Genomic DNA, 21,584 nt, shown 5'->3' with positions numbered 1-21,584 from the left:
CAGCCAACGGGGCTGCATTATGTCGGCAGGATCATTTAACCGTGACTACATTGTGCGTCTGCCCCATTTCTGATACCGTGGCGGCAGAAATTGCGGGCTGCTGCTCCAAAATCAACATGGAGGAAACACTGGTGTGAGACATTCATGTGGCACGTCTATATCTTCACAACTAGAAACCAGGAAGTGAGTTTGGTGACGTATAGCTCAAAGTTTAGGGGTACCTTGACTTTTATTAGGCCTAAATAGCACATAGGGCCATTCACTGCTTGTGACCATATAAGACCATTCAGAGTAAAGGTCACTTTTCTACACAAGCAAATTCAGTCATTGCTATAGTGAGTTATAAATACCTAAAATGCAAAGTTATTTGACTTCCAAATACATTCTGTGTAATTGTCATGGCATTGACGCAGCATCAATGCCATGACAATTACACACTATGCCTCTCTGCTTAACATCAACCGTCACAGAAAAATAAAATAATTAATAGTTTATTTATGAAGGGGTAAATTTAACCCATGATCTACATATATACTGTAAATTAATCAGTGACAGCCAGTCTTGGATCATCTGTACCTCCATTGCCTTCCTCATCATTTTAGCATCAAACTCTGCATGGCTCAGCATGAGCCCAATGATCAGCCTTTCTAAGTTCTTTGACAGTTCAGACTTCAGGTCCTTCATCAGATCCTGAGGACAGATTAAACACACATAGTCGTTATAAAGTCGCTGCAGGAAACAGCTTGAAGCAAATGAGCGATGTTGAGTTTAACATATCCAGTAGTCGATATACAAGAAATGTGTTCCTCTCACCCTTCCCAGGAGGGATTTGAAGGTCTGTCTGATCTCTTGCCTCTGAGCATTGCTTCTCTGTGCAACGATGTCAATGATTGCATCTTCATCTGTTCCTGTAGGCAGTAACGGGCAGTAACATTTGTAAAACTTGTTGCGTAGAATTGTAGCAGAGTAAATGTGCTTTAGCTTTCGTTGTTGCATACCAAATCCCTTCATAGCTTTCCTCAGTGCTTGTGCATCAGCAGCGGGGTCAAAACTGGATGCAGGACGGAGAGTTGGCCTCAGCTAATGCAAGTGGAATAACATAATTAGAAGAGTGAGATTCAATAATTACACACACACACACACACACACAATGTGCAGCAGCAAAGAAAGTTTCACTTGGTTAAAAACATATTAAATTAAGTATGCTTAAAGTAGTGGTTCCCAAACTTTTTCTTTAAGGGACACCTTTTCTATAATTGAGTAAACTGACGACCCCTGACTGTGGTATATCTTATGGATATTTCATATTATATTCAATTCAATATTTTGAGCTTTGGCTCTTCGGTTGTTTTAACTGCAGATTTTTCTCTCTGAATATAGCTTGTGTTCAGGTACAGGTTTTCTTACATCCCTTAAAATCAAGAAGGCCTTGAATCTTTGGTGACCCCTAGTGGGGGTCCAGACCATCAGGTTGGGAACAACTGGCTTAAAGCACTAAACATGCAGAAATCTACAACATATGCAAAAGAGAAAAGAAAAAAAATGATTCAGCTGTTATCATAATTCTGAAAACAGCATATTAAGATTTCTGATAATAATCTCCTGACATTTGGGAGGGAAAGTGCCCTCTTAAGGTTAGAGGCCATGACACCACCAAAAATAAAAAGGTGGGTAGGCTGAAAAACAACTCAGTCAACAAAACAGTTAGTGTTAGTGAGGCAAGCTATTGTTGACAAAAATGCTGAGATCTTTGTGACATTCAAACAGAGGTTTGGAGAGCGCATTATAACAAAAACTATTTGTATTTGAGTGAACAGCATTCTGATCATGTTCACAGTGCACAAAGCCTTCACTGTGCAGGCATGGCAGTGTTATCAGCACAAGTTCAGGGCACTGCGAGAAGCAGGGTCACTGCAGGGCAAGCAGGTAATTAGGATGCATGCCACTGCAAAGCCAAACATGCAGACACGTCTAAAGTGGGAGCGGATGGGGCCCAAACCTGGACTTTGGTCATAGAACTTGTTTCCCACATCTTGTAGGCTATCTGAGCAGCTTCAGGGAAGAACTCTCCAGCTAAGCTGTAATGGTCAGTTTGATATGAGACAACACACTAAGCAAAGCAGAACCCTCAAGTGGTACAGAGTGGGAACATGGATCAATTATTAAATAAACTTAAATCTGCTGCTTTAAGAAAGTTTTCATACGTCTCTTCACTATTGCAATGACAACATGCCTCTCCCATTAAGTCAACACACATTTTTTTAGAGTTATACTCCCCTCAGAAAAACAATAGCTCCTGAAAAATGGTGCTCTATCACCCCCATCTGGTTGCTGCTGTTGCTTGCAGCCACACTGTAACTTACTCATCATCTCCTCCACACAGATTAAGCAGAGTCCTCTTGTAATCCCCTGATGTGTCATCCTGACAGGTTTAAACATACACAGAATTAGGTTATAGGTGTATAATCATCTGACGCTAGTTATTACATTTTTAAAGTGTTTAACCAACCTTTATCATGTTATGAAGGGACTTTTCGTATCTTAAACGGAAACACTCTCGAATGTCCAACATGTCTATTTCAGAGCGAGAAATCATGATCCTGATCAGGGTGTTGTCAGCTGTACCGAGACCCTGGAATGAATCAGAGTGTTTAGGGTCAGGATACTAAGGCAACTATAAGTAAACCTAATTAAATTCAAATATCATATCAAAGAGTTAGACTACAATCTGCCACTACAAAGAAAAATGTGTCACAATTTCTGTGTAGCTAAGGCATATCTGTCTGCACATAGTTTGGAACCGGACAGAATAGTTATTTTTAGTTAGAGTATGATTACCTTCATTGACTTGTAAAGGCGTCTGGCAAAGAACATGGGAACACTCCTTATGCACTGGACTGTGAGAAAAAACAAGAAGAGAGAGCCCAGTGTTAATCAACAACTTGACATTCCCCATGTCTTCATAAAGCAGTACTTTAAGCGTGTTTCTTACCGACAGCCAACATCAGCGTCTCAAAGTCCCCAGACAGCTCATTCTTTATGCTGTCCTCTATGGACAGCTCTGTAATCTTCTCATATTCATCAAAAACTAAAGACAACAGTAGACAACATTTTAATATATATTATATATATATATATATAAATATATGTGGGCTTTTATTGTCTTTAATTAATAATGACAGTTGTAGAGTGACAGGAGAGAGAGAGAGAGAGAGAGAGAGAGGGAGAGAGGATGACACAGCAAAGGGCCACGCGTGAGCAGAGTCAAACCAAGAGCATAACCCAACCCTTTAGCCTTGGTACATGGGGCACCAGCACTTCCAGTTAAGTCATGTTAAATTTAGTTCACTTCTTATATCAGAATAAATAAATATCAGCATGCTACTTAGCTTCTAAGCTACCTCTAATGAGATGGTGAATATGACAAATACTACCTGCTAAAGATGTTAGCATCATCATTGTGAGCATGATAGCATGCTGGTGGCTGTAGAGCCTTGTTACACAGGGCCTGTTAGCTTTGAACAAATGCTACCATCCACAAAATAGTGACTAACTATACAAAAATATGTACTTTTTTTCTTCATCTTTCTTTCTCCGAAAAGCTCTCATTCTGTTAAACAACCTGCATTTTATGTCTGTAATGGCCTTGTGATGCACATATTTAAATTTCAGTTCTGAGCAGCAGGCCTCATACAGCTTAATTGGCATTAGACATATAAGTGGCAGTGGTAGAGGAGTGGGAATGTCCGGATGCCTCACTGTGGTGATAATTTCCCTGAGAGCTGTTCTCACCCATTTGGAGGTGGGTCACACTACGGTTTCCCAGGATCATGATGAATTTGGCCTCGTCGGTCCCCCACTGCTCTTCTCCAGCTGCATACAGATCCTACGTAGAAAGGTTAGAAAGCACACAATGAGAACATGGAGAGAATTTCTTTTTTTACATCTACCTTAGTTAGTAACCTGATTGTACAATGCAAATTAATATTTTATGCAGGCTTTTCAGAATTTTTTAAAAAATCCACCAATTTGGTTAATTAACATTCCCATCATTAGTTTTGCTGTGCTTTGGGTTTAGTGCTATTATGTACATGTTAACACACTAAGATGGTAAAATAGACTACCTGCTAAACAGCATATTAGCAGTTGTCAGTGTGAAAATGTTAGCATGCTGTTGTTAGCTTTTAGTGTAAAGCACCACTTTGTCAGCCTTACAGAGCCGCTAGTATGGCTCGTAGTTTTGTTGATACATGTTTTAATTGTTATTAAAAAAGACTTGAATGATATCTATAATATAATGTAGGTAAAAGTAACAATATATAGAAATTAAGCGATTTAACTGTCACCTACATGTTACTATTATAATATTTGAAAGTACTGCTAACGTAAAGAAAATTAATTATACCCACAAACATAAAAAAAAGTTATACTTTAACAACTAGTGGTGTAGTTGCAGATTGTAACTCCCCTCTCACTAATGGGCCTATCTAGGGTCAGTGATTGGTTTGTCCTTTCTGGGCTACTTAACATGGTGGCTTAATATTGTCGCATTCTAAAGTAACAAAAACATACAAATTCTTATTTTCTGGTGATTATACACTAATCAAAACGTACCTATAAATATTTTATTCCATCTCTGCCAATAGGTCTTCCTAAATGTGACACACTGGACGTTTACAGATTCAAAGATTATTTAAAGAAGGCCATATAAAGTCAACAAGCATGCTGCACTTATCTACTAGTCATAAAATGTTCAAATTCTCACTTGTGCATCCTGCTCCACTAGGTCTGCGTCCACCACTCCTGACTCATCTCTGGTCCCCTGGAACCATCAAATCAAAAACAACATGCTGCAGATCAATCAGTGGTTAAAAGTACTGTGGCTATGACAGTCACTGTACGGTTGACTGGATACTTCGCTGGTGATAAAATCAACTCGTCTGGGAACTGACCTGAAGTAAAACAACCAGCATCTTCTTAAAGTGACCTGAAGTGTCTGCGATTATATCCTCCTCTATGTCACTGCCATAGGCTGGAGGCACAGACATCATTGTCAAATGCTGAGGGATACTAAACACATAATATGTTGATTTAAAATGACATATTATTGAATGTGTCTTACCATCCTTGTATGCTTCAACCATGTCATGTATCTGTTTGTTGTTTCTAGATGCCATGATTTCAATAAGGCATTTCTCGTTTGTTCCAGCTCCCTTGAAACAGAGCATCAAGTTAAATATGAAGTAACTTTCTTAGGATAAAGCATCTTACTATTAAGTAAATGCCTTACTTTGACAGCATCATGGATTTCTTTGGCATCATGGTAGGCTGGGGTTCTCATCAGACTGACAATGAGACGCTCAAATTTGCCCGTAAGCTCATACTTCAGATCCTCAATCAGGTCCTGTTGAAACAACACAAACATAGTGGAGCTATAACTAGATAGATGTGTATGTTACTGCATGGCATGATACTTAAACCATCTTTCATTGTACCTGTCCAAAGCTGCTTTTGTACGCTGCAATGATTTCCTGCCTCTGTGCATTGCTTCTTGAGGTGACCAGGTCCAGTATGGCCTCTTTGTCACTGCCTGAGAAACACAAGGCAACATTTTTCAACAACCTTCAGCTCAGACCTGTCACAACTGCTGTGTGAAATTCTTTGTGCGATCACTCAGCCTACAAGTGGAGAAAATGAAAGATGACCCTTTCGCCTTCATGGCCAAAAATCACGGAGGAGTGAGGCACTCACCGATGCCTTTCATGGCATTGTAAAGACCCTCTGCATCAGCGCTGGGATCAAAGTCCGGAGCGTCTGTGACTGTGCCTCTGAACACCTGTAAGAACAATTGTGAATTTCAGAGGAAATGTTTGATTGTGATGACTCAAGAACACAGTAATGTAGGATGTCTCACATAGAAATACAGCTTACGCATGATCATATTATCCCCCTAGCAGAGTCCCTAAAGACTCCAGTATATCTGAAACAGGATTTCTAATTATGTCTGGGATGTTTTGGTGGAATGAGTCTTAACAGTGGGTGTGTGTCAGATTGGTGCTGACAGCAGCCAGCTGGGTTGTGGCTACTGAGCTGAGGCTACTGGCCACCGCTCAGGGAAGTGTCAAAGTCATAGCAACAATGATAATGGCATAAAACCCAAGAAAGGTAAAGCCAGGGGTAATAACATTGCCTGCTTATAATAACGCCAACCTGGGGGTCGGGGAAGCCCCACTAGGGCTGCCAAAGCTTCACACAATGCCCTTTTGTGATTTTAAAGGGGTGTAAGAAACTGTTAAAAATATATCACGCATGTTAGGGCCTATCCTATCTCCAGTGTTCGTGCTTAACTTGTATTCAGGTTATTTGTACAATATATCAGTTGATCTGTATGTTATTGTTATGCATTGAATATAAAATATAACATCTACAAAATATGTCACTTAGTCAGGGGACGTCAGTTTACTCTGATTAAAAAGGGTTCTCTGAAGGAAAAAGGTGTTTTCTCCTTTCTCCTTCATCGAGTTGAGAAAGAGGTTGGATGTAAAACTTCTCATAAAATACTTATTTTTACTTTTTCAGGATCACAGGTTTTCACTGCATATCCCATTTTTCTACTAGGACATGATGCATACTCCCTTGCTGAGTGTGAGCAGTGGACTGTGTAAGAGTGGCAGTGACGGGACACTGGGACAGAAGGTGAAGCCAAGTCTGGCATTACAGCAGCTGACTGCTTGCACGCCTCACCCTCAGCAGACCAGAGGAATACCTGTGTGTGTGTGTGTGTGTGTGTTGAGAGTGTTTGGGGTGGGTGGTGGTGTGTGTGTGTGTGTGTGTGTGTTGTGTGTGTGGTGTGTGTGAGAGAGAGAGAGGCCAGCATATGTGTGTAGGGATAGGGGACAGTGGGTGTGTACGAGCAGCAGGGGGTCAGGTTGCACACAAAGTAGCTGCCATTGCAGGGGTCTGTCATACCACAGCACATACATACAAACTCCACTGGGCATGTAAAGAAAACATAAAGCTCTGCATAAGGACATTGTTGTAAAAATGAAAGTAGCTGCCAACACTTATGAACATGATCTTAGCTAGGTCATTTTGTCTCTATGGAGTTGTAAAGTAATTAGCTCATTCACTGTGGGAAATAAGAAAACTTGGCCTCCATATTGAAAGCTCAAACTGCAGCTGCTACCGTAGAGATCACTGCTGCATTGAGGCAGTCAGCCAAAATGTGCTCCTAACCCTGCTCAGGGGCCACTACACATGCGCTGACCCTCTGCTTCACTACAGCGACCATCACTCTTCACGACAGCTGGAGAGCTTCACCCACATAGCAACCGGGCCACAAATACTAGCCCCTAGCAACAGGCCTTTAACTAAAATAACCACATTTCTTATGAAAAGCTTTATTGGATTTATTTTTATGAGCTAAATCTCCAGTCTTTTCCTTCCTCCCTAGCAGGAACAAGTGTGAGTTTCACTTCAGGCAAGACCAGAACAACAGGGCACTGACTTATAGCTCGGACAATACATTTGGACCTCTGCACAAGCCTTAAATAATTCGACAAAGCTACTCCCTTTAGAAAGAAGCTGTCATGTGTGTCTGTCAGATGTGCAGGCGCCACAGGTAGCAATGACACCCTACACTGCCGCCTTTATGATGGGGAGGACTCACATGGTGGCAGGTGGCAGAAAAAAGACCTCACTCTCTCCACACCTCATTCAGTGGTACACAAAACCCCCAGCAGTCTGATATAATGCACATCATAGCCTACTTACATAATGCAAGAAGAGTCCTGTCTACTTACCATTTCTATATTTGGTCTTCTGTGTCAACACTGAGCAGGAATCAATAGTTTCGGGCCTAGAAGACAGAGAAATGCTGATGTAGGTTTGAATAGCTGCATTGCGAAACACCCCTGCCCTTGTGAGGGTGTCATTCCCCTCTGAAGTGCGGGAAATTGTGTTGCAAAGAGAGAGTGTGCACGAAGATGATCTGTCATCATTTCCTGAGTAAATCTAACAAAGTGGTCTGTTCAATGTGCTGTGCTTAAAACTTTGTCACCACCTACAGTAATTCTGAGCAAGAGGGAAGAACAGCACAAGAAACAGAGCAGGGAGAGAAGTTTATATTAGACCTCACATTCACTTAAAATGACACGTCTGCAGATGGGGTCTGAATTAAGACTATTCTACCTAACTATAGTCACATTTTCCATGCAGCCACGGTTTAACCTATAAAGCAGCCATTCAGACAAGTAAAGCATATGGAAGGCCAGTTACTACAGAGAAACTACTTCTGCTAACTTTACTTTGTCTGAATTTAGAATCTCAGTGCAAAACTTACATCACATTTCTACAGATTAGATTTTGAGAGGACAAATGTATACTTATACCTATTCAGCTTTTCTACAGATACACACAGAGAGAAAACTTCATCCAGGTTTTAAAAGCTGTGCTGTTTGCTTAACACAGAAGTGAAGCTCTCCCAAAATAGCATGCACAGTTAATGTCAGAATCAAGGTCTGGAGGGAGGGGGACTGGGCCTCTATATACAGAGCCACACCCTTCTCTGTACCCCACACTATAGAATAAACTTGTAACCAACTGTAGATTTTTCATTCCAACTTTGCTTTACTTTTGATTATAACAAAGCAAAGATGATGTAGTTGTGATTGTATCTTTTTTATATCCACTTAACTCAATTCCAACTATCTCCCAGTGTTAACTTGCTGCTTGCTTCGATTAATTGGCACATTTAATAATAAAGACGCATCTCAAAGACTAACTACTCCAGACGCAGTTTTTGCTTCGTGATATCTCCAAACGGCAGAAAATTGCTTACCTTCTCGGTGCAGGAACTGTCGGTGTCCGGTGAGAGTGCTACAGCTGTCTCAGCTCTGTCCCCGATCACCCGGTCTGTCTGTCTCCTCCGGTCAGACTCAGGCAGTCCAGTTACGTTTCCTCTGTGACGCAACGACTGCGGCAGTCGCTCCCCTAGTGTGTGTGCAGGGAAAAGGCTTATGGTAAAGATGATATAGCCTCCGATTTAAAACGTATGTGACCGGGTAACATCTCGTCTTAAGTCAAGTCTACTAAAATCATGAAGGACGCACAGTTTTACGCACAGCTTTTTCTGCAGAGCTGCTGCTGCATCTGGAAAACGCAGACACCAGCAGCTTACGTTCTTGCGTTTATTTTTTGCTTTCTGTGGACCAAACATGTACCTCTCTTTAAAAACACCTAAAAGCTTTTTAAATGCGTGAAGAAACGTAAGAAACACGCACACCTTTATTTAGTGCAAGTTGCCGAATTTCTGACCTTTGTCACATGACTGAGAGTTCAACTGTGAGAGGAGCTTGCTGCCACTGATGTGACAGCATGCCTGCTCTATTTCTGTCCATTCAGGCGTCTTTTCCAGTAAGAGGGGGAAGAGAGCAGACACCAGCATAGTTAGGGGGCAAGGGGGGGATGAGAGGCCATGTCAGCATTGTGGATTACAGAAGGAAAAAAATGAAAATATGAAACAAATTAAACAGAGGCTGTAAATAAACTCTCAGTGGTGCTATGAAATGAGGCACAGACACTAAAACAGGCTTCATACATTAGTTTAAACTGGAATTTACTTTTATCTACTGTCTTCATTATTGTAAAATAAAATGTTGTATGGAGTTTGGATATGATGAGAGAGAAGAGGTGACTTCCAGGAAGCCCAGAGGCTTACAGACAGTCCACTGACACACATAGCAGAAGCATGACTCAGTATGTTTCACTCTGACTGGAAGCCAACCCCAGTGTCACTGACACTTTGTGGTTACTATTATCATTTTCAACCTAGCATCACTAAACCAAGGTTACTGTCTTAACAGGAAGGACATTTTTTATACATGCCTCTGTTTGAACCGTTTATGATGTACCCAGCACCCAGTTCCTCCTATTCTTATGTCTCTATATCATATTATCGTGGAGCTCTAATTTTCCCTACACCAGTGTTCAGAGAGAGAGGGAACCATATGAGGTAAACACAGATGGAGGTGGGAGGCACCAGGAATTAAATGTAGGCTAATTGTTGTATACTGACCTCTTCTGCTTTTAAAATGCATTACACACTGATAATGAGAACCTGACCTGCATTTCTGAATTCACTAACATCCCCAAGGGCTTGAAATAAAGTCATTATCATTTACAGAAAACATGTTTATTCTGTATTGAAAATGATTTTAAATATTTTATTTTATCTACATGTTTTTTCCCTTTTAATTTTTATCTTATTTATAACTTGTAATTATAACAGATTCATTATTTCAGTTTTCAAATCCCTAAGATCTATTTATGCATCCTACAACTCCGTGAGTTTAAAAAACGAATTAACGAAAACTTGTGAAAACAACGACAACAAGAAAAGAAAACAAATAAAGTGAGCACAAAAGCATTTTTGACATTCTGAATAGGTTTAGCGGTTCACAATTCTTACCCTGTGCCTTCCATGCAATAATGAGCACATTATGATCCAATGGATGGGAGTGAGAAAGGCTACTTTGTAAGTAATTCCATTGAGTGGGAGGGTCACACAGACCAGTGTTGTATATATCGCAGTAGAAATCATGTTTCCTTCATCCAAGTCAACAGCACGGATATTTTTGCTTCATTGCGGTGTTTTCACTACAGTCACCAGTCACTCCTCGTGGTACTGAAGACAAGGTAAATAACTTGTGTGTGTCAGATTCATATCCCTGACCACTGCTTTAACTTGCATCTGTGAATTTAATGAAATAGTATGTATCTGTAACACTGCATCTGAGGTGTCTTCTTTGATTGCACAGTAGAGCCATAAATAACACATTAATAAACTTTAACTGAGCTGCACTGTGATCAAGATCAACCCTCTGATCATAAAGCTGCACATCACGTGTGGAGTAGCTGTTATTTAGTTAAGTATTACTCTATTATTCCTCTGGAGACGGCATCTCAACCAGTGAGATCTGCAGATAGGAAGCCTGCAGCTTAAGTTTGGTCAAAGGTACTTTGACCGTCCACACGGGCTGCCTTCCCACTCGCCTCCGGCCTGCTCAAGTAGATGCCAGGAGGGATTAGGTGAACTGAAATCCCCTGATGGGAGATGAGAAGGCGAAAGCTACCTCTCAAAGAGTAAGTGTGCAGCCTGCTGTATGCGTAAGCCATGAAAGGTGCTTTGTCCTCCTCTGTTTCATTAACTCACTGGGCCATTAGTCTGGCAGGCTCACACCTCCAGGTACAGATGGGGACACGGTTCCTATAAAGCAGGAGAGCTGCAACATAGCTGTGTATAGCATGTAAACACACTGTGAGAACATACAGTATAGTTTTGGAGGGTTATCTGAAAAGCAATACATCATAATGTTTAATTGTGGTTGTCAGACTTTGAGAATGTAGTCAGAGGTTGTTGTTTTTTTAATGAAGTTTATTTCTCTCAGTTTTTCCTGTTTCTTTTCTACTGGTTCCTTTCTGTGAAGGACAAAATCCAAAGTCATAAACGAATGTGTACCTTAAAGTCTTGGATTATCTTGATAGCATAATCATGAAGAGATTATCAAAGCCACAGCTCTAACTGACATTACAAGCATGTGTATGAGCATTATACACATATATATACACTATATACACATTTTTTGTACAAAAGAAATCTAATTTCCTTTTGTCGTTAGTTAATCTTCTTTTCATTGCTTTCATCCCTGCTGTGTCAGATATGGCTTAAATCTGGTCTTCTGGTTCAGAAGTTAATTAACAATACAATTACTTTTTTTAAATTGGGCAACAGGTGTAGTCATTTATGAGTAAGGAAAATGTACAATGTTTTTTATGTAAAGCAGACATGACATAACACAGGTAATATAAACACAGTTTTCTAGTTTTTCTGTTGAGACAAAGGAAACTCTGCATTTCTGATAAAATATAAAGGTCTCATCTTTATTTTGGAGTGTTTTTAATTAGATTTTTTCATTTGATTTTAGCAGTGTCACAAGTAGCCCTGAATCAGACTGAGAGGAGGAGTTATCTCTGACATGATACTGCTCTGCTGAGGTGAGAACAAACTTTGCAAATTGGAAAATATTTTTTTTATTGCCAGGTGAAGAGCAAATTATAAAGGAATCTCTCACATTCCTCAGAAATGTTCAAGGAAGTAATTCTGTAAGTAATTGAAGGTTGAGTAAAGTGCAGTTCGGGGGCAGGGCGTTGTTTTTGTGCTGTGGGCGGCAATGAAAACTCCAGCCATCAGCACTATCATATCAGGGGGGTGATAAAGAAGGGCAAGTATAAAGGAATAATGTGATTTGGGGGAATGACGGAAACTTCTAATTGTCTCTTCTAGGCACACCTGTGAAGCAGGAGAGGTGAGTGAATTCAGTCTTATTTTATCATTAATGTAAATTCTGTTAAATATTAGCAGAGCCTGTCATTTGAGTTACATTTTATCATAATAACAATTTCACTTCAACTAAATTAAAATTGTCCAAGTCTCTGCTGTTTACAGGTGTTTCATTTTAGTGTTTTTTCTAAAATAAGTAGTACCTTTTGCCAATGCAAGTCCATTGTTAGACTAAAAATAGGTTTAAAAAAATGCTTGAAGACTGAAGACTGTGTTCTACTGTAGGGCTGATCTGACAATTATTCACAGGTTCACCAATCCGCCCTTTCCTCTCCACTCCTCTTCTGTCGCCTCACTCTTTCTTCCACTTTCTCATTAACATCAAACTGCACTCCCACCTGTTCCACCTGCCCACATCTTTCCATCCTGATCCAAACCCTTAGAAGCATGTCGTGCGGCTGGGTGAAATCCTTTCTGGTGAGCGTTTCTCGGAGGAAGCCCCTGGAGCCCGAGGGGGAGCAGTCCACATTTAACCGATGCCTGACCACTCTGGACCTGGTGGCCCTCGGTGTGGGCAGCACCCTGGGGGCCGGGGTCTACGTCCTGTCTGGAGAGGTAGCCAGAGACACTGCTGGACCCAGCATCATCATCTCCTTCTTCATTGCTGCCCTGGCATCCATATTTGCCGGGTTGTGCTATGCAGAGTTTGGGTCCCGGGTTCCTAAAACTGGCTCAGCTTACCTTTACAGCTACGTGACTGTTGGAGAGCTATTGGCTTTTATTACTGGGTGGAATCTGTTACTCTCCTATGTCATAGGTAAGTGTGATACACAGGATTATAATTGATTATCATGTCTAGTATTCAGTGATTTAGGTTTTGGGAACAAGTTCTTTTATAATAGTTCTGTTGTTGACAATTGAAATTTAGCCTGAATATGCCAAAAAATTTACAGAAAATATTATTCTCTGTCCTAATATCAATCTCTGGCTCAAACTTGTGACTTGCATCCTTTTTCCCTTATGCAACATGTTTAGTTCACTGAAAACAGCTGAAACCCATAAATGATCAACCATCAACAGGAGAAGCTCTTGACCTTTCACCTGCTGTAGAAGCATATTCTTGGCTCTTTTAACAGTGACAATTTTAGAGTTTTGTTTGAGTTTTTTTTTCACTAATCATCTTCTTTTTCCATGTTGGTAACCCCATAAACCAGGAATAACACAGTCGTAAAGCGTTTAAGAGAAACAAAAGGAAACATCATCATCAGTATTTTCTGTTTATGACTACCGTTAAGTGGTGACTCAAACTGATTAGTTTATTGCATCGTTCTGTCTCTATCTGCTCAGGGACATCCAGTGTTGCTCTAGCATGGAGCGGGACATTTGATGACCTCATAGGTGGCCACATATCTAAATATTTTGAAGAAAATGCAGCTATGGGCCTCCCTGGCCTTGCACCTTACCCAGACGTCTTTGCCGCTGTTCTCATCTTGCTACTGTCAGGTAAAATTATAAAACGGGTGTTGTTATGGTGGCGACCGTCATATGTACAAAATAAAGGTTAACATTCACCATGTTTCTTCGTGAAGGTGTGCTGGCATTTGGAGTGAAAGAGTCAACAATGATCAATAAGATCTTCACAGCAATCAACATCCTGGTGCTGGTGTTTGTGGCCATCTCTGGATTCATCAAGGGTGACATCTCCAACTGGCGTATCAGTGAAGAGGCTTTGATAAACGCCACAACAGAATTCAAGTAATGTCAAAGAGCAATATATATATATATATATATATAATGCTGTCTGTGTTTGGGTGTGTGCAGGAGACTGTCTTACATAAATACAGTAGTATTGTTCTCCTGGTTATCATACTGGAATTAACCACAAATTAATCTCCCCACTGCAGAAACCTGAGCTCTAATGCCAATGTGACGAGTATATATGGAGAGGGGGGATTTTTCCCCTATGGCATCAGTGGAACACTGGCTGGGGCTGCAACATGTTTCTATGCTTTTGTTGGATTTGACTGCATTGCTACAACAGGTCAGAGGACCTCTTCTCCCTTTATAAGTATCAGTGCAATCATATATAGTAGATGATTCTTTAATAAATATATGTGAGCTCAAATACACATAATATAAACAGTGACAAAGCGGAAATGTGTGCTAAAAGTAGCCATCGATTTGAAGATGTTTGGTGTGCTATAATTGTTGAAATGTGATTAAATTGTGAGAATTTTACACAGTGCAATTCCTCTATTGAAAGTAGTATTGATATCTGTGTAATATAATATTAAAATCCATCAAAACTGAATTAATTGGCAAATTAAATTATAAATTAAGTGTAAAGATTTGACTGATGTATCCACATCTAATGGCCTTCATCAGGAGAGGGTGTTTGTTCAGTTGTCATAGAGATAGTTCAGTTGTCATCATGTGACTCTGGGTATAGAATTGATCACCTGATAACAACTGAACCATCTCCTTGATATCTGAGCAAACTCTGTCTGATGAAGGTCAATAGATGTGGTTGAAAGCAGAACGCTCAGTACTGAACAGTCAAGATGATACAATAACCTTCCTACTTATTTATAACTTGATAAGAGCAGTAAAGGAGAATTCTTCTTATCTTCATAAATGATCACTGTCTTACACATTATTACTGCAATATCTGTTCATGATGTTCCATCTCTTGTATTACGTAACAAACCTAAGTAATAAATCTTATTAAGATTCTTTATTCTGTTCTTTACAGGTGAGGAAGTGAAGAACCCCCAGAAGTCTGTCCCTGTGGGCATTGTGGCCTCACTACTTATCTGTTTCCTGGCGTACTTTGCTGTGTCTGCTGCTCTCACCCTGATGATGCCCTACTACTTGCTCAGTGAAAAAAGCCCCCTGCCAGTGGCCTTTGAATACGTCGGCTGGGGTCCCGCCAAATACGTAGTGGCCGTGGGATCCCTGTGTGCCCTGTCCACCAGGTATGATACCTTTGTGCTACCAGGTCACTCATTACACACATATTATTAACATAGCATAGCACAAAAAGATTGTCAGTTATATTTCCTATAAAAAGGAATCTGTTGAGTTTAAAATACATCATCATCATCACCATCTGAGGACGGGCATCAAATCACATCAACAAAATATCAAAACATCATACATCTAAGTTTGGCATCAATGTTACTGTCTTTAATTAACTATTACTACTACTAATTAATCAGGAAAGGCCAGGGTCTTACACTTTCCCAAATAAAATAAGACTTTAGTCTGTTTATAAAGCATTTAGATGGTCATGGATTGTTTGCATTGGTCTCCCCAGCCTGCTGGGTTCGATGTTCCCTATGCCCCGGGTGATGTTCGCCATGGCAAGAGACGGCCTGCTTTTCCATCCCCTGACCAAAGTCACCCCCAAGGGCAGCCCTGCTATAGCTACCATATCGTCTGGAACGGTGGCAGGTACAGATGCTACAGCTGTTAGCTATTAGCTTCTATGTACATGTGGTGAGGTTTATAGACTGGAAGTAAATCCATATTGCCTGTTTGTCATCTTTAGCCATCATGGCCCTGCTGTTTGACCTGGAAGCTTTGGTGGAAATGATGTCCATCGGCACTCTGTTTGCTTACACACTGGTGGCCATATGCATCTTGATACTGAGGTATATTTATTTTTATTCCTCTCTGACTTAGACCTACTTAGAATGCTGAAAAACTCCAAAACTCATTTTTTGAAATGTGTTTTTGCAATCAAGGTACCAAGTGGGTCCATCCGAAGACACTGACCTACAGATCATAGAATTAAAGACCAAGTTTGGCTTCCTAAAGCCTCCATCATCTCCCACTTCCTCCACCTCCAGAACAGTCACACTCTTGACTGTATTCTCTGGTAAGTAAGGCACACACCACCGAAGCACATTGCATGCACTCTAGTACCTTTTATTAACCACCAATAATTTATTTGTTTTTGAGAATTCCCCCTGTTGTTTCTGGTTCTCGAACTGATCTGTCATGTTCATCTTTTCTATTTCTGCAGTTGCATGTGTGGTTGCGTTGTGTGTCACCCTGACACAAGCCATAGATGCTCTTGCCAATATGGAAGCGTGGAGTATCGTGATCGTCTGCATCCTCGCCTTTATCGTGGTGCTCAACGTTTTCATCATCTGGAGGCACCCACAAAATGCAACCAAGGCAACTTTCATGGTGAGAACATATAAACTGTGTATCTTACATCCATCATTTTTTATGTTTTTTTGTAAATTCAACATAAACTAACCCCACATCCCCTACTTTCTCTGGTCACAGGTGCCTTTGCTCCCAGCTTTGCCTATAGTGAGTACACTCATCAACGTCTACCTGATGGTCCAGTTAGGCGCAGACACATGGTTACGATACGCTATCTGGATGTTAGTGGGTAAGACAGTATTTCTGCTTGAAAGGTTTATAGGGATTTTATTGAGTTAGCTGCTGAACTGTAATGGTCCCCATCTTCTTTCTCCAGGCTTACTCATATATTTTGGCTACGGTATGCGTAACAGTGTTCAAAGGAAGCGTCTCAGGGCCGGCCAGATGAGGATTGAAACTGTCAGCAGCATAACAGACAAGAACATTATCAAAGAAGAAAAATTCTGAGCTCGGCTTGAGTGGAGAGAAATAGATTGAGATGTTACAGTGAGTAACTGCTTTAAGTGTATAACTACTGTTTTACATGCACCGGTGCTGATCTGTTGCTGTTGTGTTTAATGTCTGTAAGGTGTACAGTGTTGAAACGCAGACAAATGGACAGATGGGCCAAGTTTTAACTTTTATTTCACATTTACACTTTTACATGTTGATGAATTTTGTAATTTATCTAAATATTGTCACTGCCAACACTGAAATGATGCCTGGCATATTTTTGGACATGTGTATGTTGCCTGTATCAATGTGAGAGCCTTGTCCTGGAGCCTCTAAAGTAGTATCAAAGTAGTTTACACCATGAATGATGAAAAGAAAAAAATGAAAAGAAAAAGAAAAAAAGGGCTCAAACTGTTTTATGCTGATAATTACAATTTTATTCAACTTAAATAACAAGTTTGCACTTTTCATACCACCTGTAAAATGTAGATTAATTATGATTTTATACAAATTTAAATATGATTATGAATAACAAGAGAACTGTTTCTTACATATCAAAATATACAGTTAGACTGTAGAAAAGCGTGTATAATGTAGATACAGAAAATCTTGTGGAAATGTCCTATTTTTTTGCTCTTAGCGTGTTCAAGATTCACTTTATTAATTGTTTATTGCTTCAAACTGTAAATACGGAAACTGTACATGTTTTCTAATTAAATATTGTAAATGTATTCCTTAATTAAAAAGAAGTTTTCAAGACGAGTACAATCTGGAGTTTCTGCAGGGCATGCTGAAGGAATAGTCCAGTTCCACTCGTAATCTTGGATAAAGAGCCAGAGACCGGCTCACTGCCAGCAGTTCACTGAGAACAAAAGAACCTTTCACAGCCGCTTACCTGTGTCATGTTCAAAATCATGGCTTAGCTAGTCCCTCAAAAGGAGAGGTTTACATTGTTCTCACTGGGTACAGCATGCTATGGATTTAATCAAATATGCAAAACCCTTAGGATAACAGGAGAGTAGAGAGACATTGTAGTCAGAATCAAATCAAAATCTAAAGTTTTCCTAAAGTTTTACAATCTGTGCAAAAGAAATATTGGTCTAAATGGATGGATTTTCACATTAAAATCTTGTTTATCAAATAATTGTTTCACACTAGAAATGTGGGATCCTGTCAGTGTTTCAAAGTACCTAAAGGCTATTTGATGCTTTACATGAAGCAGAAGAACATGTATGAGTTTGTGCAATTTATTAGTCTAAAGCTGGTCAAGCCTGTGATTTGTTTTACTCCTGGCAAGACAAGCAGCATATGTACGACATAAGGTTTATTGGGCCCAAATGCCTTTAATAACCTTGCCGCAGTCTTCGTCTGGGCTGTGTGGTGTGTTTTGGAGGGCCAGACTCATGCTGCCAGCACACTTCCAGTCCAGCAGCTAAGCAAACAGGCTGTGCAATTCCACATGGAGGGGCCTCTGCCTCTGGACCCTCATTGGTCCGGACAGGCTTGAAAGCCTCCATTGAGCCAGTCAGGAGGAATTTGAGGTACTAATGCCACTCTCAGGAGGAGGAATTTGTGTGATTCTGGTAAACAGCTGACGGCTTTCTTTGCAAGCTCTGCCCTCCTCCTCGTCTCTCTCTCCTTCCCTCCTTTTGGTTTCTGCGGTATATTTTCTGTGTTGAACTGAATGAACTAACAATCCACAGACCACTTTGATATCCCACTGATCAATCATGCCTTTGGTGAACCTGCCCGGGTCAAAGCGGAGACTGGTGCTGAGCGCTCTCCTTATTTGTGCCGTAATCTTCGAGTTAGGTAAGTTTATTCACTTGCTGAGCAGTTCTGTGAACCCGCGTTCCTAAAATTACTAAGGAGGGAGATTTCTGTTGGCCTAATGCATGCATGGCTTACTCTAGAAGTTGACATCTGATCAAATTGATACAATTACCACACACAACAATCTTACTGAATCCCTTTTTTATTAAGACAGCAACTACTTATCGCTCAATTCATATGATTATTGTATCTATATTTGCAAAGTATTCATGCCTCACATGCTCTCTACAACGCGTCATTTATTGTCAAAAAGACGCCCAAGAACAGAGGACCACTCCAGAGAGGAAGCCCAAGCCAAGCAAACTTGGGAAATCAACAAATAAAGGCCCCAGAGCTGTAACAGCCAAACCCAAGATCAAAGCCACACCTGCAGCCCCAGCACAGACCTTCCTCACGCAGGTATTTCATCTAGCCCTCAATACCTTTTCAAAAGTGAGAGGAACCTTCATCAAACACACAGAAAAAATATTGTTTTGTATCTGACACATAAAGGTGCTAAACAAAGGGAAGTTTAAAAAGGTGGGAGAGACCATAAGTGTGCAGACAGGAGACACTCTGGAGCTGAGGTGCAGGGGCAAACCAGTGCAGTGGAGCGTCCCCTCTTACCTGGAGGAGGATGATGATGGAAGGCTCAGGTAAGGTTGAGTTGAGAAATCTTAAAAATGTGTTATCTGTCAGCATGTTCTGTGACATTTTCCTGTTTTGGCTCTGTAGGATCGTCCAACACGAGCGATACAGCGTGTTGACATTAGTCAACACTACTGGCGCAGACACAGGAGAGTACACTTGTTATCCTATGTACTGTGAAGACACAGACTGCAGGAAGGAGTATGACAAAGCTGTCAAAGTCTTTGTCTTCTTTCCCGGTACAATAAATCAACTTTATTGTTGCTTACACATGCACTTCTCAAAAATTGCAGGCCTCTGCTTTATTTCAATGCCAGCTTGATAGGAAGCCTTTTTACACTCACATTTAATCTTATCATCAATCTGCCATATCTTCCCGCTGTGCCAATCAGACCCACAAGAACTATTTGTCCCGTCGTCTGACTACTACGAAGTGATTCAGCTGAGAACCAACTGGCCGACGGTCCTCCCTTGCCAGGTGACGTCACCTAAGGCTAAAGTAACTCTGCACCGCGAGTTTCCACCAGTGGAGGTGGCAGTGGACGGGACGGAGATCTCCTTTAATGTGAAGAAGGGCTTCACCATTCATCGACCCCGGCCATATCACGCCGGAGCCTTGTACTGCGTAGCCAGTCTGGGCAACCTGAGGCAGAGCTCCACCAAGTACATGCTCATCTATGTTAACTGTGAGTGCTGCCAAACGAAGCCATCCATTCACTTAATCATACATTCATTGATGATTGCAGACTATCCCAGCATGCATCAGACAGCAAGGATTGCAATCATGAGCAAATCATGTCCTAACTTGCATACAGTGAATGACCAATTAATCAGTTAGGCAATGGAAACAAAAACTGATTTTGTTTTTTTACTTGTTAAAGTAATTTATCAGAAAAGCTGCAAACAACACTTGTTGGTTGTTTTCCACATATAACTCAACAGATGTTTCAACTCCTTTCGGTGCTTGAACTGAATCATCTTAAACTCTCAGCACTTCACTTTTCATTGCTAATTCAACTTCGTTCAGTATTCGCGTTTTCACTGCAAGTTGAACTACAACTTCAGCTGTTTCGACTTTTTAAACATTTAAACTGCAAAGTTTCATCAGTGAATTTTCTTCTCAAAATGTTGTCTTTTCTAGTTAGACGGTAAATCAGAAAACAGGACTCACAAATTAGTCAACAGCAACAGGACAAAACAGGCTGAACATACAAACTGCACACAGATACAACTATACAATTATTGTTCAGTGTGTGACTTAGCGCTTTCATAACGCACTTATCCTCCACATTTGCCTTCAGACCCCATGGCCCCTCCTGCTCCAGTAATCCAGGCCTCCTCAAGCTCAGTGACTGTGGGGGAGAATCTGCGTGTCAGCTGCTCCGTGGTGGGAGAACAGGACGTGGTCGTAGAGTTCACCTGGGATTACCCAGGACAGCAGGTCAGACACTCAGGAAGAGATGGCTGTTATTTGTTAATGCTCTACAGATCACTAATAAGCCATTATTATGCATAAAAAATATACATTTCAGGTTGATTTTGAAACAAATAAAGGGAAGTATTCGTGTTATTGACGCACATCTGTCTTTACAGCTTACTTTGTCTTTCTGGCTAGTTGGTTATTAGTTAAGAGGCCACCAACCTATGGACTGCAGAGCATCCAGGCCTATAACTATTTACTTATTAACCTTAAAGACTTAATGGCTTATTGTAAAGAGGTTACTTTCCATGCTGTATGTGTTTATTTCCAAACTGAACGGGGCGCCTGTATTGGTTGCAGATTGGAAGGCCTCTGTACACACATGAGAGCATCAGCCCAGTGGGTGGAGGGACTATTCGACAGCAGTCTCAGTCTGTCCTCCTGGTGGAAGAGGTGAGGGACGTGGACCAGGGAACTTACACCTGCACCGCCCAGAACCTGCAAGGAGCCACATCAGCGTCCACAACCGTTAAAGTGGTCCCTAAAGCCAAACCTAAGAAACCATAAAGCATCAAAACTGAATGATATCACCAGATTGCTTTCTCTCACAGTATTAAACAGTATTTTATTTGATTTCATTTCATATGAACACATAATTACAATAAATCATCTCCTCCTGTTGCTATTAGTAATGAACACACACTGCGGCATTACAATGATAACTTGAGATTTTGTTGTTTAAATGAATGTATGTAA

At 40.7% G+C, this 21,584-nt stretch overlaps 3 protein-coding genes across 5 annotated transcripts in view; 2 read left to right on the top strand and 1 right to left on the bottom strand.

The window, feature by feature from the left end:
• The window catches only part of anxa6 (annexin A6), a 12,656-nt gene extending 3,529 nt beyond the window's left edge, over window positions 1–9,127 (bottom strand). Inside the window, exons 1-17 of one of the 2 annotated variants that reach the window (XM_035669193.1) lie at window positions 8,840–9,127; window positions 7,803–7,858; window positions 5,752–5,836; window positions 5,496–5,590; window positions 5,291–5,404; window positions 5,123–5,213; window positions 4,953–5,032; window positions 4,766–4,822; window positions 3,793–3,886; window positions 2,993–3,088; window positions 2,839–2,897; window positions 2,510–2,632; window positions 2,364–2,422; window positions 2,000–2,078; window positions 999–1,080; window positions 814–908; window positions 577–690 (exon numbers count right to left, since the gene is read on the bottom strand). In XM_035669193.1, coding sequence (XP_035525086.1) covers window positions 577–690; window positions 814–908; window positions 999–1,080; window positions 2,000–2,078; window positions 2,364–2,422; window positions 2,510–2,632; window positions 2,839–2,897; window positions 2,993–3,088; window positions 3,793–3,886; window positions 4,766–4,822; window positions 4,953–5,032; window positions 5,123–5,213; window positions 5,291–5,404; window positions 5,496–5,590; window positions 5,752–5,836; window positions 7,803–7,805 — 1,326 coding nt within the window. In that variant the 5' untranslated portion in view covers window positions 7,806–7,858; window positions 8,840–9,127. The remainder of the gene's footprint in view (window positions 1–576; window positions 691–813; window positions 909–998; window positions 1,081–1,999; window positions 2,079–2,363; window positions 2,423–2,509; window positions 2,633–2,838; window positions 2,898–2,992; window positions 3,089–3,792; window positions 3,887–4,765; window positions 4,823–4,952; window positions 5,033–5,122; window positions 5,214–5,290; window positions 5,405–5,495; window positions 5,591–5,751; window positions 5,837–7,802; window positions 7,859–8,839) is intronic. The other variant, XM_035669194.1, reaches the window with a different exon arrangement.
• A 1,457-nt stretch (window positions 9,128–10,584) lies between these two features.
• On the top strand, window positions 10,585–17,685 carry LOC118334129 (cationic amino acid transporter 2-like). Of its 2 annotated transcripts, XM_035669964.1 has the most exons (14): window positions 10,585–10,695; window positions 11,985–12,054; window positions 12,344–12,365; window positions 12,784–13,157; window positions 13,688–13,843; window positions 13,930–14,095; window positions 14,245–14,381; window positions 15,093–15,315; window positions 15,657–15,793; window positions 15,891–15,993; window positions 16,087–16,220; window positions 16,368–16,534; window positions 16,637–16,745; window positions 16,833–16,963. In XM_035669964.1, exons 4-14 carry the CDS (start codon window positions 12,788–12,790, stop codon window positions 16,961–16,963), a joined length of 1,833 nt encoding a protein of 610 aa, XP_035525857.1. In that variant the 5' UTR covers window positions 10,585–10,695; window positions 11,985–12,054; window positions 12,344–12,365; window positions 12,784–12,787. The 2 variants fall into 2 exon arrangements, with proteins under 2 accessions (XP_035525857.1, XP_035525858.1); XM_035669965.1 differs by lacking the exons at window positions 10,585–10,695; window positions 11,985–12,054; window positions 12,344–12,365 and having other exon boundaries at window positions 12,788–13,157; window positions 16,833–17,685.
• An 888-nt stretch (window positions 17,686–18,573) lies between these two features.
• On the top strand, window positions 18,574–21,556 carry LOC118334130 (platelet-derived growth factor receptor-like protein). Its single transcript, XM_035669966.1, has 7 exons — window positions 18,574–18,760; window positions 19,035–19,180; window positions 19,274–19,416; window positions 19,496–19,647; window positions 19,801–20,094; window positions 20,710–20,849; window positions 21,189–21,556. Exons 1-7 carry the CDS (start codon window positions 18,679–18,681, stop codon window positions 21,393–21,395), a joined length of 1,164 nt encoding a protein of 387 aa, XP_035525859.1. The 5' UTR covers window positions 18,574–18,678; the 3' UTR covers window positions 21,396–21,556.
• The last annotated feature ends 28 nt before the right edge of the window (window positions 21,557–21,584 follow it).

Source organism: Morone saxatilis, unplaced genomic scaffold, assembly GCF_004916995.1.
Source record: "Morone saxatilis isolate NCDOM2014 unplaced genomic scaffold, NCSU_SB_2.0 Contig22, whole genome shotgun sequence".
NCBI lineage: Eukaryota > Metazoa > Chordata > Actinopteri > Moronidae > Morone > Morone saxatilis.
This window is presented reverse-complemented; position numbering and strand designations above follow the sequence as displayed.